General features: G+C 41.1%; 1 protein-coding gene across 1 annotated transcript in view; it reads left to right on the forward strand.

Moving 5' to 3' along the window:
- The window catches only part of LOC139457724 (retinoic acid receptor gamma-A-like), a 69,052-nt gene that overhangs the window by 36,786 nt on the left and 18,584 nt on the right, over nt 1-13,682 (forward strand). Inside the window, exon 3 of the mRNA XM_071239075.1 lies at nt 8,985-9,130. Within this exon, the coding sequence (XP_071095176.1) occupies nt 8,990-9,130 (141 nt within the window). The 5' untranslated portion in view covers nt 8,985-8,989. The remainder of the gene's footprint in view (nt 1-8,984; nt 9,131-13,682) is intronic.

Raw genomic sequence — 13,682 nt, forward strand, 5'->3', positions numbered from 1 at the left:
GTATCAGTCCTAAATACCTTGCAAGCCATACATCCATCCTGTAGTCTGGAACAGTTTATGTTTCAGTCCTAAATACCTTGCACGCCACACAACCATCTCGTACTCTGGAACACTTCGTGTGTCATCCATCATCGTCAGTCCTGAATACCTTGCACGCCATACAGCCATCCTGTACTCTGGAACACTTCATAAATCAGTCCTAAATACCTTGCAAGCCATACATCCATCCTGTACTCTGGAACAGTTCATGTTTCAGTCCTAAATACCTTGCACGCCACACAACCATCCCGTATTCTGGAACACTTCGTGTGTCATCCATCATCGTCAGTCCTGAATACCTTGCACGCCATACAGCTATTACGTATTCTGGAACATTTCTTGTATCGTCTATCGTCGTCAGTCCTATAAAACTTGCACGCCATACAGCTATCCTGTACTGTGGAACACTTCTTGTAGCGTCTACCGTCGTCAGTCCTAAATATCTTGCACGCCATACAGCTATCCTGTACTCTGGAACACTTCTTGTAGCGTCTATCGTCGTCAGTCCTAAATAACTTGCACGCCATACAGCTATCCTGTACTCTGGAACAACTCTTGTGGCGGCGGCGGGGGACAACAAAATGGGATATGTAGAAACTACCGAAAGTTTTCATTTACTGAATTTCTCACCTGAATGTGTCATCATGACATCACGAGCATACTCACTTTACGAATGCGTGTGAGGAGCTTATGGAGATCAAAATTAACGAAAGCTTTAATTTTTAACATGATTAAGAATACATTATTAATTTCCCCAATCAAATACTGAAGATCATCAATTTGACCCTATGGCTCTGGACAACGACAAGCCACAAGACCATCCTCTACCGACAACAACACACGACTACTACTGTTACTGCTGCTGCTGCTGCTGCTACTACTAATACTACCAATTGTCCTTCTTTAATGCTTGTAAAACATCTTCGCCATCATCGTCTTTATATGTATATACATTACATGTATACATAAATTTCTACATCTGTATGTGCGTATATTTGTACCTGAGGGTAATGCTGATGAACAATACTTCTTTGTTCTTATCATTCATGCCTGGTTCCCTGACGGTGTATTCCCCCAAAGATCTCTTGGTTTTCGGGAACATTCCTTTGATACACTCTTGAAAAGGTCCACTTCGTGGGAACTAACTCAGCCGTGGCCATGCTCTCAGCGAATCCCTGGACGACTAATCTGTTTTGTCCTCCTGATTGCTGTCGCGGACAGTACACCTCCATACATCATCTCCGAATATTATACAATCGTCCTCTTATTTTGGAATCAAATGTATTATCTTGACTGATTATTCTCTGGCGTTGATGTTTTTTTTTATTTAAGACGCCTCACAATCAGTTTTGACACGTACACCATTTTTTAATCATGGGACATAAAGCGTGAGCGTGGCTAGGCATTACCAAACATCTAGTTGGAATACAGTCGCCAAGTAACATTAAAGTGTGCTTTTTGAAACTTTTATGCAGCTTCAGTTCACACAACTGGGTTGACGATGACCACTTGGTCTTACATTATCTCTACTGCCTTTGAATTACCTTTTGGAAGATCTCCCTTTTCCTCAGAGGAAGGTGTTTGAACTTGGTATATGCTGATTGGTATGTTTATCTTGTCTCAGAGAATCTGATCATGATTGGGATGATCTTGGGTGTGGTTTGATACAGGAGATGCGGAATTATGTTTGGAAACCGAGCTTTGGAGTACTGAGATGCGAGGTGGTGTGGTAGTGGTGCTTCGCCTTTGCCCCCAGTCAGTCATCCATACCATCTTGACATCAGGTATATATCCATCTTCATGTACTAACAGGCACATGCAGGTTTGTCACGTATCAGGTATATATCCATCTTCATGTACTAACAGGCACATGCAGGGTTGTCACGTATCAGGTATATATCCATCTTCATGTACTAACAGGCACATGCAGGGTTGTCACGTATCAGGTATATATCCATCTTCATGTACTAACAGGCACATGCAGGGTTGTCACGTATCAGGTATATATCCATCTTCATGTACTAACAGGCACATGCAGGGTTGTCACGTATCAGGTATATATCCATCTTCATGTGCAACAGGCACATGCAGGGTTGGCACGTATCAGGTATATATCCATCTTCATGTGCAACAGGCACATGCAGGGTTGGCACGTATCAGGTATATATCCATCTTCATGTGCAACAGGCACATGCAGGGTTGGCACGTATCAGGTATATATCCATCTTCATGTACTAACAGGCACATGCAGGGTTGTCACGTATCAGGTATATATCCATCTTCATGTACTAACAGGCACATGCAGGGTTGTCACGTATCAGGTATATATCCATCTTCATGTACTAACAGGCACATGCAGGGTTGTCACGTATCAGGTATATATCCATCTTCATGTACTAACAGGCACATGCAGGGTTGTCACGTATCAGGTATATATCCATCTTCATGTACTAACAGGCACATGCAGGGTTGTCACGTATCAGGTATATATCCATCTTCATGTACTAACAGGCACATGCAGGGTTGTCACGTATCAGGTATATATCCATCTTCATGTACTAACAGGCACATGGAGGGTTGTCACGTGTCAGATATATATCAAGCTTCATTTACTAACAGGTACATGTAGGGTTGTCACGGAAAAAGATACTGCCGTAATAAAACACCATGTATTAGATGGGAATTTATCAACCTTACAGGGGCGGCAGGGTAATCTCGTGGTTACAGCTTTAGTTAGACACGCTGGAGGGTCGGTTTCTAACCAGCTTACATGTGGTAAGCCATCTGGTGTTTCCTTGCTATTATGCTACTGTTAGCAGCGTAAAACCATACTTACTATTTAGCTTAAAACACAAGGAGGATAACAAGGTATGGTTTGATTGTGTGACGTATCCGATGCCATGTGCCTTGTTATGTCATTAATAGAAGGGTCTAAACCAAGTAAAGAACCATAATTTGGATAATTGTTTTCTGTTAAATAACATTTCAGAAGAGGAAATGGAATTCAGAATTGCAAGTCTTACAAAATACATTTGAAATGCGATGTGTGCAGGTATGATCTGATGTATATATACATTGCACAGATTCTGATATTTAAATGTCTGTTCTGTACTGATAAATGTAGTGATCAAGATATCCTTGTATTTTTTTCGCCCAACCGTAGATTACACTTACATATCTTACACACAGCTGGCCTTTATGGTATTGCTATCAAATACTACTACTTATAGTATTATTGATATATCATGCACTGACATTTGATGCATTGTCTGTACGTGACGCCAACAACTTGACCTTGTGAATATCCCAGTAAAATCCAGTCTAAACCTATCCCATTGAGTAGGATGAGCTTGTCACATCACTGTCACATTCTATCTGATGATATGAATGGACACTATTGCATAGGACATAATATTTGCTACTCATGCGTCAAATTTGGAAATGTCAACCATAAAACTGTTTGTTAGATTTACCGAGGCATTTAAACAACACTTGAGGAAGAGCCGCATGAAATATTCGTAGAAAGACCTTGCTCGGTGGTTCCTCAAAAGTTGTGAAATGTATACACCAAAGACAGGAGCTGCTGAAATATTGCTCAACCAAAAAGGGAAAAGTTATTTTATTCGAAAGTTGAATTCATCCCCCTCGTTATACAGTCATGTGGATTGTTGTCACTCGGAATCTTAATGCATAGATCTAACTATCAAACAGGTAAAGCGGTTTGACTGGTCTCCTTTGTATCTAGCTCGAGTGGGTAAATCAGCGGAAAGGAATTAGAGATTTGATCTTTATACAACGTCATTAAATCATCGGTATACCTGAGGCATAAGTTAAGCCACTTGACCAAATTCCCTTGTCTGATTTTGCCAATCCTAAAAGAAATTCCAATTCATATATATGGAGATCAGATCAGCGAAAAGGTGAACATTATTTGTGCCCATGGGGATTTCATCTTTTTGACTAAATGTCTTATCCTCAAATTCCAAACAGATTTTATCGATGAGGAAGTCCAACTTTTTTGAATATAGTTTCCTCCATAAACTTCAGTTAATCTTTATGACGGGGATTTAGTGGTACACTTGCTCAGTCCAGTAATACATCTCTCGATGTTGAGGGAGCTTCAGAATCCAGAACAACAGGGGAACTGACATGTCTTCAGGGTTTCTGAGGCCTTGTCAATGGGACCAACTACAAACATTACATGCAGGACAGTCAGATTTTGGACAGACAAAATTGTTTATTTAAGCCTCACTCATGGTACAGTTGATAAAACATAGTATAAAATACATGAAACCCACGACCAATCGCCCAGCGATTTATGAGAGACCATATACATAGAGTTAAGACAATGTATAAACAGTAAGCAAACATTAAAATACACAATAAAAAGTATAACATTATTTATACAAAGTTACACGACGTTTCAATAAACTACTTTGGCAGGTTTGGGCAACGTGAAAGATAAGATTCTTGACAGTTTAAACATAGTGTAGCTTCTCTTGCATATTGAGATACTAAAAGTTAGAGTTTTGTTGACATTTGGTTAGGTTATCTCTTCGTTCTTTTTCGTATACTGGGCATAATAGAAGGACATGCATTTGGATGACAGCTGGCTGGGACAGACAGGCTTAATCACGCACAACATCACGTACTGCTTTAATCCACCCTGGAGACATTAAACAGCTTCCTCCTCTCCTTGGGTCTACTTGTTGTTAGATGCTATCACAGCATCCATAATGATTGTAAGTTGTGATCCCAATTGGTAGGAGGCTGCACAGATACATGCTGTGACAGCATCCATAATGATTGTAAAGTTGTGATCCCAAATGGTAGGAGGCTGCACAGATACATGCTATGACAGCATCCATAATGATTGTAAAGTTGTGATCCCAAATGGTAGGAGGATGCACAGATACATGCTATGACAGCATCCATAATGATTGTAAAGTTGGGATCCCAATTGGTAGGAGGCTGCACACGATACATGCTATGACAGCATCCATAATGATTGTAAAGTTGGGATCCCAATTGGTAGGAGGCTGCACACGATACATGCTATGACAGCATCCATAATGATTGTAAAGTTGTGATCCCAATTGGTAGGAGGCTGCACAGATACATGCTATGACAGCATCCATAATGATTGTAAAGTTGTGATCCCAAATGGTAGGGGGATGCACAGATACATGCTATGACAGCATCCATAATGATTGTAAAGTTGGGATCCCAATTGGTAGGAGGCTGCACACGATACATGTCATGACAGCATCCATAATGATTGTAAAGTTGTGATCCCAATTGGTAGGAGGCTGCACACGATACATGCTATGACAGCATCCATAATGATTGTAAAGTTGTGATCCCAATTGGTAGGAGGCTGCACAGATACATGCTATGACAGCATCCATAATGATTGTAAAGTTGTGATCCCAATTGGTAGGAGGCTGCACACGATACATGCTATGACAGCATCCATAATGATTGTAAAGTTGTGATCCCAATTGGTAGGAGGCTGCACAGATACATGCTATGACAGCATCCATAATGATTGTAAAGTTGTGATCCCAATTGGTAGGAGGCTGCACACGATACACGGTATGACAGCATCCATAATGATTGTAAAGTTGTGATCCCAATTGCCAGACTTTTCCATGCACTCCACAAGTAGACCAATGTAAGCAAATAATTTGGAGTCCTTTTAAGCGTGTATATTACCGTTAATGTTAACACTATTCCAAACGTCAGGAAATCGACCTTTTCGTGCAGTGACTTTCAACAGAGTGGTATCAGCTCCTAAAAAACCCCACGTCTTCCACTGATTCTTATGCTTTAAGTATAGTCTGATGCAGTACTGAAGTTATTGCGTTCTCATGTGTATACCTAAACATATATAATCAATACGATTATGTATGCATTGACAAGTGGAGAGAAATTTACGTTATCTCTCTGAAACATCACGATTTACATATTTAAGAGCGAAAGGGTAGTGTACTGCGTCAGCTTAAACATGTTTCCGATGATATTGGACGACGCCTACGACAGGATTAGAACCAGCCAGTAACAATAACTCAGTTTGGCCAATCTTTGGCTGACATTTGGAACAACATATCCCAGGCTGTTTTCAATCCACCGGTGTCTTCAATTTGAGAATGAGGGTGTTGGGCCAGTTTAGCAATAATACAGAAGTATCACAAGGGGTTTTACCAAGAATGGGCTACAGACATTGTATCCTTGTGGGAATCATACCCGTACTTTAGGCCTGATTAGCGAATGCTTTAGTACAATAGCTTCCCAGCCCAGGCGTCCCTATATCAATAACCAAACGATCGAAAGTGACGTGCTGTTGAAATGTATTAAATGTATAGTTTTAATCTTTATAAAACACATTGATCAATGCAATCAATTAATGTACACCAAGCAATCTTCTTTCTGAATCAGTGGCATTAGAAAACACTTTGTTTCCTCTCAAACTCCACACTGAGGCATTTAACATAAATGATCATGTTAGAAAAATACCATGAAATGGATGTGTATCTAACATGTTTGGAAACGTTAAATGTCGATACTAGATAACAAAATGCCAATACTTTACATCTCGAATTCGTCAACGATAAAGTCAGTCGATCCTCCCTCCTCTTTTGTTAATGCTCAGCTTTAAAACTTTACTTCTTGAAACTTACTGAATATAATTTACGATTCCTCTATCAAGAGAGTATCCTATGAGTATGACTTCATATTGATAAAGAGATGCTTTTCAGCCTTCCCTTTTTGTGGCTCTCACCACTATTTTGCTTTTAACAGTCTTCCAGTTATATCACGGCGTGTCAGTTTAATGTGGGTGGAAAGCCTGAAGTGATGCAGGCCTTAGACGTTTACCACTTCGCTGAAACCCACGAGCACGGGTATGGTGCTGACAAACCTAGAAACATAATCGGGGCGAACCGGGATTCGAACCCATAATCATAGGTTTCTGGCGTGCCCAAGGGACGCAACCTTAGACGACTGGGCCACCCGTGCCCCCTATGGTGTTTAATGCACTAAAAGCCCAAAGTGCTGGAACAAAGACTGATTTAGCGTCCCCTGCTTACTCTCCCGGGCATTATCAGTTGGAACCCGACGAAGGTCGGAATTTGAACAGACCGAATTCTTCTGCAGATGATGATGGCCTGAGAAAGCGTTGTCGAAAGGACCATGGATATAATTTGCTCCTCGCATGAAAGCACCCCTAAAACAACCAATTTAAAGTAGACAACAAGGAATGGTAGCTATCATTCCTACGATGAACACGTAGGTCAGTGTGACATTTGGCATGGTAACAATGATATTCAATGTACGTCACTGTAAAGCCCGTCATTCGACCTTGGCCTCCACTTTATTCAGCATTAGGGGGAGACAACTGAGATCTGGATAAACGCAAGACATAAGTTTTCAAAAGGCACCACGTATAGTATCATAAAAATGATAGTGTACGTTTTGAATATTACCTAAACGTACTGCAGAAATCGTGTGAGAAGTGTTACCTAAGTTTAGAACTGGTAGCCATATTCTACCTCCTGAAACTGGGAGAATGAGAAAAATAGCTTTAATATAAAAAAATGTCCACTTTGTAAACATCTGACATAGGGAATGAATTCCATTATTCCTTAATGTGTCCATCTGTAGAAAACGAAAGAAAACAATTTTTTAGAAAAAATGTTTTGTGTCTATTCAAAATTTATACATACATGTATATGCTGTGGAAATTATATGAAAGGACGGAGGAGGGACGGGGATGCGGATGCGGATGCGGATGCGGATGCGGATGCGGATGCGGATGCGGGCTTCGATAGTTTGAAAAAACAATCTTCATTGCCAGAAAGTACTGGTTAAAACTTTTGCAAAATATATTTTCCAAAGAAATATTGTTGCGGGTTCATAATGGACATTGTCATGAACATTGATGTGTCGAAATGAGGCTTGTCTCGAAGTAAAGGTTTGGTTCCCGCGTATGCCTTCTTTATTCCTCATCTTCGGTTGTTGCGAACCTCGGATAACTCGAAATATTTACGTAGGTCCCTTTAACTTCGACACAGTGGTGTCTGACTGTAGATGGCTTGAAACAGTAACTGAAAACACAAAAACAAAACGCATGTATGGTGACTGCTCCTTTTCCCAAAATGCTGTCTTAAAAAATGCAACAGATAAAGGAAACAGTCAGGTGGTTTTATTATGAAACAAATGTTTGCAATCATCACTCTATGTAGCATATGGGCGTGAGTGACTCTGGTTTCAGCAATATTCCAGCAATATACCAGCAACATTCACGACGGGACACACCGGAAATGGGCTTCACATATTGTGGGGAATCGAATGCGTTAACTCAAGGCTACCCTACCGCCCCAATAGGATTATGACATTAAATCAATACACATCAGAATATATACTTTTTTGTGGTATGTCATCCGATTGAAAAATAACGATTTGAAATGACAGGTTTTGTGACAGCATCTCAAAAACTACCTCAGAATATTATCGAGCAGATTGTGTACTATAGATCTACGAGAGCAGTCATTTGCACTCCTTTTTGTTGACGGTGTTGTGAAGTATTTCACGACCTCTTCTATCTTCGTCCTACATGTTTTGTATTGAGACAAACTCAATATCACTTAAACGTCAATAATAGTTGAAAAAGTGCGAAATGTAGAAATTTCAAGGTGGGACATTTCTGTTAACATTTTGCTTTTATGAAGAGTTGTAAACTGTGTTCGCCTACACTAAACACATATCCTCCTTTTAATTAGTGGTATATGCACATTGAACCGTATGTCTGTGTCTTGTGTACACTGTAAAAGGATACACGGGTCATACGTCGATAGTATGAAATATGTGCGGAGGTATATGGTTTAGTTCTATTTAAGACCGATCGCCTGAGTCGCATTGTTTGAACGCTTGTATATGTATTGCAGACGCCATGATGAAAGACGAAGTCGTTTGCGACATCACGTGCTCCCCAGTTCAATCTCGCGCCACGCCAGTTCTTCCCCCATGTAGAGTCTGTGATGAGAACGCTTCTGGGTTCCACTATGGCGTCAACACATGCGAGGCATGCAAGGTAATGATGTTTGTTTGTTTATTTGTTGTTTAACGCCGCACTCAGCTTTATTCCAGCTATATAACGGCGGTCTGTAAATAAAGGAGTCTGGTCCAGAGTATCGATCCATGCAATTGGGATAGGATAACATGCATCAACCAAGTCAGAGAGCCTGACCACCGATCCCGTTAGTCGCCTCTTACGACAAGCATGGGATGCTGAAGACCTAACGGGATCGGGTGGTCAGGCCCGCTGACTTGGTTGATGCATGTTATCGTACCTCCATTGCGTAGATCGATGCTCATAATGTCACTCACCGGATTGTCTGGTCCATACTCGATTATTTACAGACCGCCGTCGTATAGCTGTTATATTGCTGAGTGTGGCGTTAAGCAACAAACGCGTTGACCTTGACCGTTAACTATACGTGTCAGACACCTAAATTGGTCGCGAGAGGAGATCAAATGGGTCGGATGGTCAGGCTCGGTGATGTGGTTAATGGCGTGTCATTGACCTCGGACCCGTGAAGATTCCGGGGTAGAATAGGTCTTCAGCAACCCATGCTTGCCGTAAAAGGCGACTATGCTTGTCGTAAAAGGCGTCTAACGGGATCTGGTGGTCAGGCTTGCTGACTTGGTTGATGCATGTCATCGATACCAATTGTGTGGATCGATGCTCATGATATCAATCACTAGATAGTCTGGTCCAGACTCGATTATTTACAGACCGCCGTCATACAGCTGGAATATTGCTGAGTGCGGCGTTAAACACCAAACCAACCAACCAACCAAATTATTGACCTCGACGACTAGGATCACAATATCGACCGCCGCATTATCTGGTCCAGACTCGGATTATGTAACGGTCGCCGTTATATAGCTAGAATACTGCTGTGTGCGGCGTTAAATACAGAAACAAACCTCATTCTAAGGTGGCTGTGAAGAGATCTAATTAAGAGGCAGAAACTAGGTTTTGTAATACAACAAGGTTAAAACTGGGGGCCGTGCACGTAGGATGACGATTGTCTCCCTTTCCTTATTTATTCACGATGGAATTCCGTGACTGACATCATGAACATCGATATACGCAATACGGATACCATTACATACATCAACCAAATCAGCGAGCCAGACCACCCGATCCCGTTAGTCGCCTCTTACGACGAGCATGGGTTGCTGAAGACCAATTCTAACCCGGATCTTCATGGGTTTTCTGAAGAATAAGATGATAGTATAATAATATATTCCTTATAAAATGGACATCTTACGCAAAACAAAAAATATTCAGTTCTATGAATAATTCTTACGAAAATATTCAGCAAGTATGTGGTATGCCAAAAACATGTGTTTTTTAGTTCTACTCTGCCCTTTCACATTCATGATGACATTCCCCATAAATCAAGGACACTCACGACCTGCCCTCGGAAACTTAAGGGTTAATGTTGACATTTTGTCATAGTGAAATTTCATGTGTATAAAGTTAGCATTTATGTGATATGTCCGATGACATATGGTCATTGTCTTAGTGCTTATGTTTTAGACTGCCTGTGACTTCTGACCTTTTCATATGCATGGATCACTGCAAAACATTAAAAACATCCCAAATGCTTTGTACGTTTCCATCACACTCGCACACACAATTTCTTTACGGTGAGGTGAAATGGGGTTTAACGTCGCGTCCAGGATTATTGCACTTATATAGCGACGTGCATGTACGTGTGTGTGTTTGTGTGGCTGCTTGTACTAGTCCGGACTTATAGTGCTAGCTCACTGAGATACCATGCCGCAGTTTAACATGAATACCCCACTCAGACACAGTATACTGACTCCGAGCCGACGAGTCCTTGTTTAAGCCCCTAAATGCCAAGCGCCAGACAGGGTAACAACAAGTACCATCTTTTAACGTCTTTTGGTATGACGCGGTCGGGGATCGAACCCCGAACCTTTCGCTTTCCGGGCGGACGCTCGACCACTAGATCACGGAGGCTGTCCAATTTCTTTACGCTTTAAATTGGGCTTGATTATGCCCATCAAAACCAGTAAGTGCCATTTGCCAGTAGTTTTGAGAAAACTCGGTGATGCACCTGAAATACATGTATGTTCCGTGAACCTTCGCATGGGTATGTCCATCTGAGTACCCTGTTTTCCAAATCATGCTGGACAACTTGAGCATATTTACGAATCACCTACATTTTGCCAAAGTTGTCGGGTCTATTAGCAACAAAAACGGCGAGATTGTAGAAAAGAGTACAAGGACTTGTTTCTACCTTGGTAATCCCGAATACCATCTACTGTCTCATTGCTCACCCCTGAAATCCGAATACCATCTACTGTCTCATTGCTCACCCCTAAATCCCGAATACCATCTACTGTCTCACTGCTCACCCCTAAATCCCGAATACCATCTACTGTCTCATTGCTCACCCCTAAATCCCGAATACCATCTACTGTCTCACTGCCCACCCCTAAATCCCGATTACCATCTACTGTCTCATTGCCCACCCCTAAATCCCGAATACCATCTACTGTCTCATTGCTCACCCCTAAATCCCGCATACCATCTACTGTCTCACTGCCCACCCCTAAATCCCGATTACCATCTACTGTCTCACTGCTCACCCCTAAATCCCGAATACCATCTACTGTCTCATTGCTCACCCCTAAATCCCGCATACCATCTACTGTCTCACTGCCCACCCCTAAATCCCGATTACCATCTACTGTCTCATTGCCCACCCCTTAATCCCGAATACCATCTACTGTCTCAATGCTCACCCCTAAATCCCGAATACCATCTACTGTCTCATTGCTCACCCCTAAATCCCGAATACCATCTACTGTCTCATTGCTCACCCCTAAATCCCGAATACCATCTACTGTCTCACTGCTCACCCCTTAATCCCGAATACCATCTACTGTCTCATTGCTCACCTCTGAATCCCGAATACTATTTAACACAGATCTGCGATCTGAAGTTAAAATACTGAACTGATATGGTATCTTAATGAACTCTTTGCATACACCTTTATTTGTTTTAAATCTGCTTTCCAAAACAAATGTATATGCGTACGAGGTACCACAGTGGTGAGTCCCGAATACCTCTAAATAGACCCCGAATCCCGAGTACCAAAAGGTGTAGGCAGCCGGACAAAGAGCACAAATAGCATGTTTTTTTTCGCCGCACCTAGCAATATTCATGCAATATCACGGCGGGGGTCACCAACAAATGGGCTTCACAAATTGTACCCATGTCGGGAATCGAACCTTCGGCGTGACGAGCAAATGCTTTAACCACAATACTACCCCACCGACCCTTGTCAGTAAGTAAATACCTGATCAAGCACAAATGACACAGGATTTACTTAAAACGTGAGTTGTGATGTTATTTAAAGCAGGCCAAATGTATTATGTCTTATTCCTGTCTCGTGAGCTTATAAACAATGCTCCTTTGTATTACCTATTTAACACTGAACTGTCAGGGAACATAGGATTATTACCTCACAATGTAACATTTACGAATAATATTTTGTTTTCTTGTTGATTAACGCCGTACTCAGCGATATTTTGAGCTATATGACAGCGGTCTGTAAACAATCGAGTCTGGACCAGACAATCTCATGATTGACATCTTGAGCATTTTGGGATACGATAACATGCACCCACCAAGTTAGCGATCAACTGGGATACAATAATATGCATCCACCAAATTAGTGATCAATTAGGATACGATAACATGCATCAACCAAATTAGTGATTAATTGGGAAACGATAACATGCATCCACCAAGTTAGCGATCAACTGGGATACGATGACATGCATCCACCAAGTTAGCGATCAATTGGAATACGATAACATGCATCCACCAAGTTAACGATCAACTGGGAATGATAACATGCATCCACCAAGTTAGCGATCAATTGGGATATAATAACATGCATCCCGTGAGTCGCGTCTTACGACAAGCATTGTCGCCTCTTACGACAAGCATAGTCACCTCTTACGACAAACAATTCTAACCCACATCTTCACGGGTTTGTTAAAGAATAAGATCATATATATATATATATTCCTTGTTAAATGGACACCTTAAACATAAAAACAAGTCAGTTCCATGAATAATTCTTACTTCAAATAATTTTTGTCATGAAGCAACATCTGTCATACAATTTTGAAATCAAGAAATATCATATCAATACTCAAATAGATGTTGTTTCGGTTCAAAATACAACTGACTTTGATATTGATATTGAAAATATTGTTTTGACCCCTGCTCGGCTATTACGTCATACAATAATGTATCATATGCTGTTATACCTGTATTAAGAATCTTGCAAATTCATTGGTTAATTCCTACCACGTGAAGAAACAATACATTCAAAGGAGACCCCGAAATCGTTTGACTGGCATTGACCTCGAATATTGACTTGTCACATGATCAGTATTGACCTGTCTCGTGACGAATGTTGACATGAAAACATGATGGCGTCTGGTACGAACATTTCATGGATCGCAGCTAAGTCACTGTTATATAACAGAAGACGGTTTAAAGACTTCTTAAACTTTAAAGTGAATTT

The sequence above is a fragment of the Haliotis cracherodii genome, unplaced genomic scaffold (genome assembly GCF_022045235.1).
Source record: "Haliotis cracherodii isolate W230 unplaced genomic scaffold, xgHalCrac1.p SCAF_12, whole genome shotgun sequence".
Taxonomy (NCBI): domain Eukaryota; kingdom Metazoa; phylum Mollusca; class Gastropoda; order Lepetellida; family Haliotidae; genus Haliotis; species Haliotis cracherodii.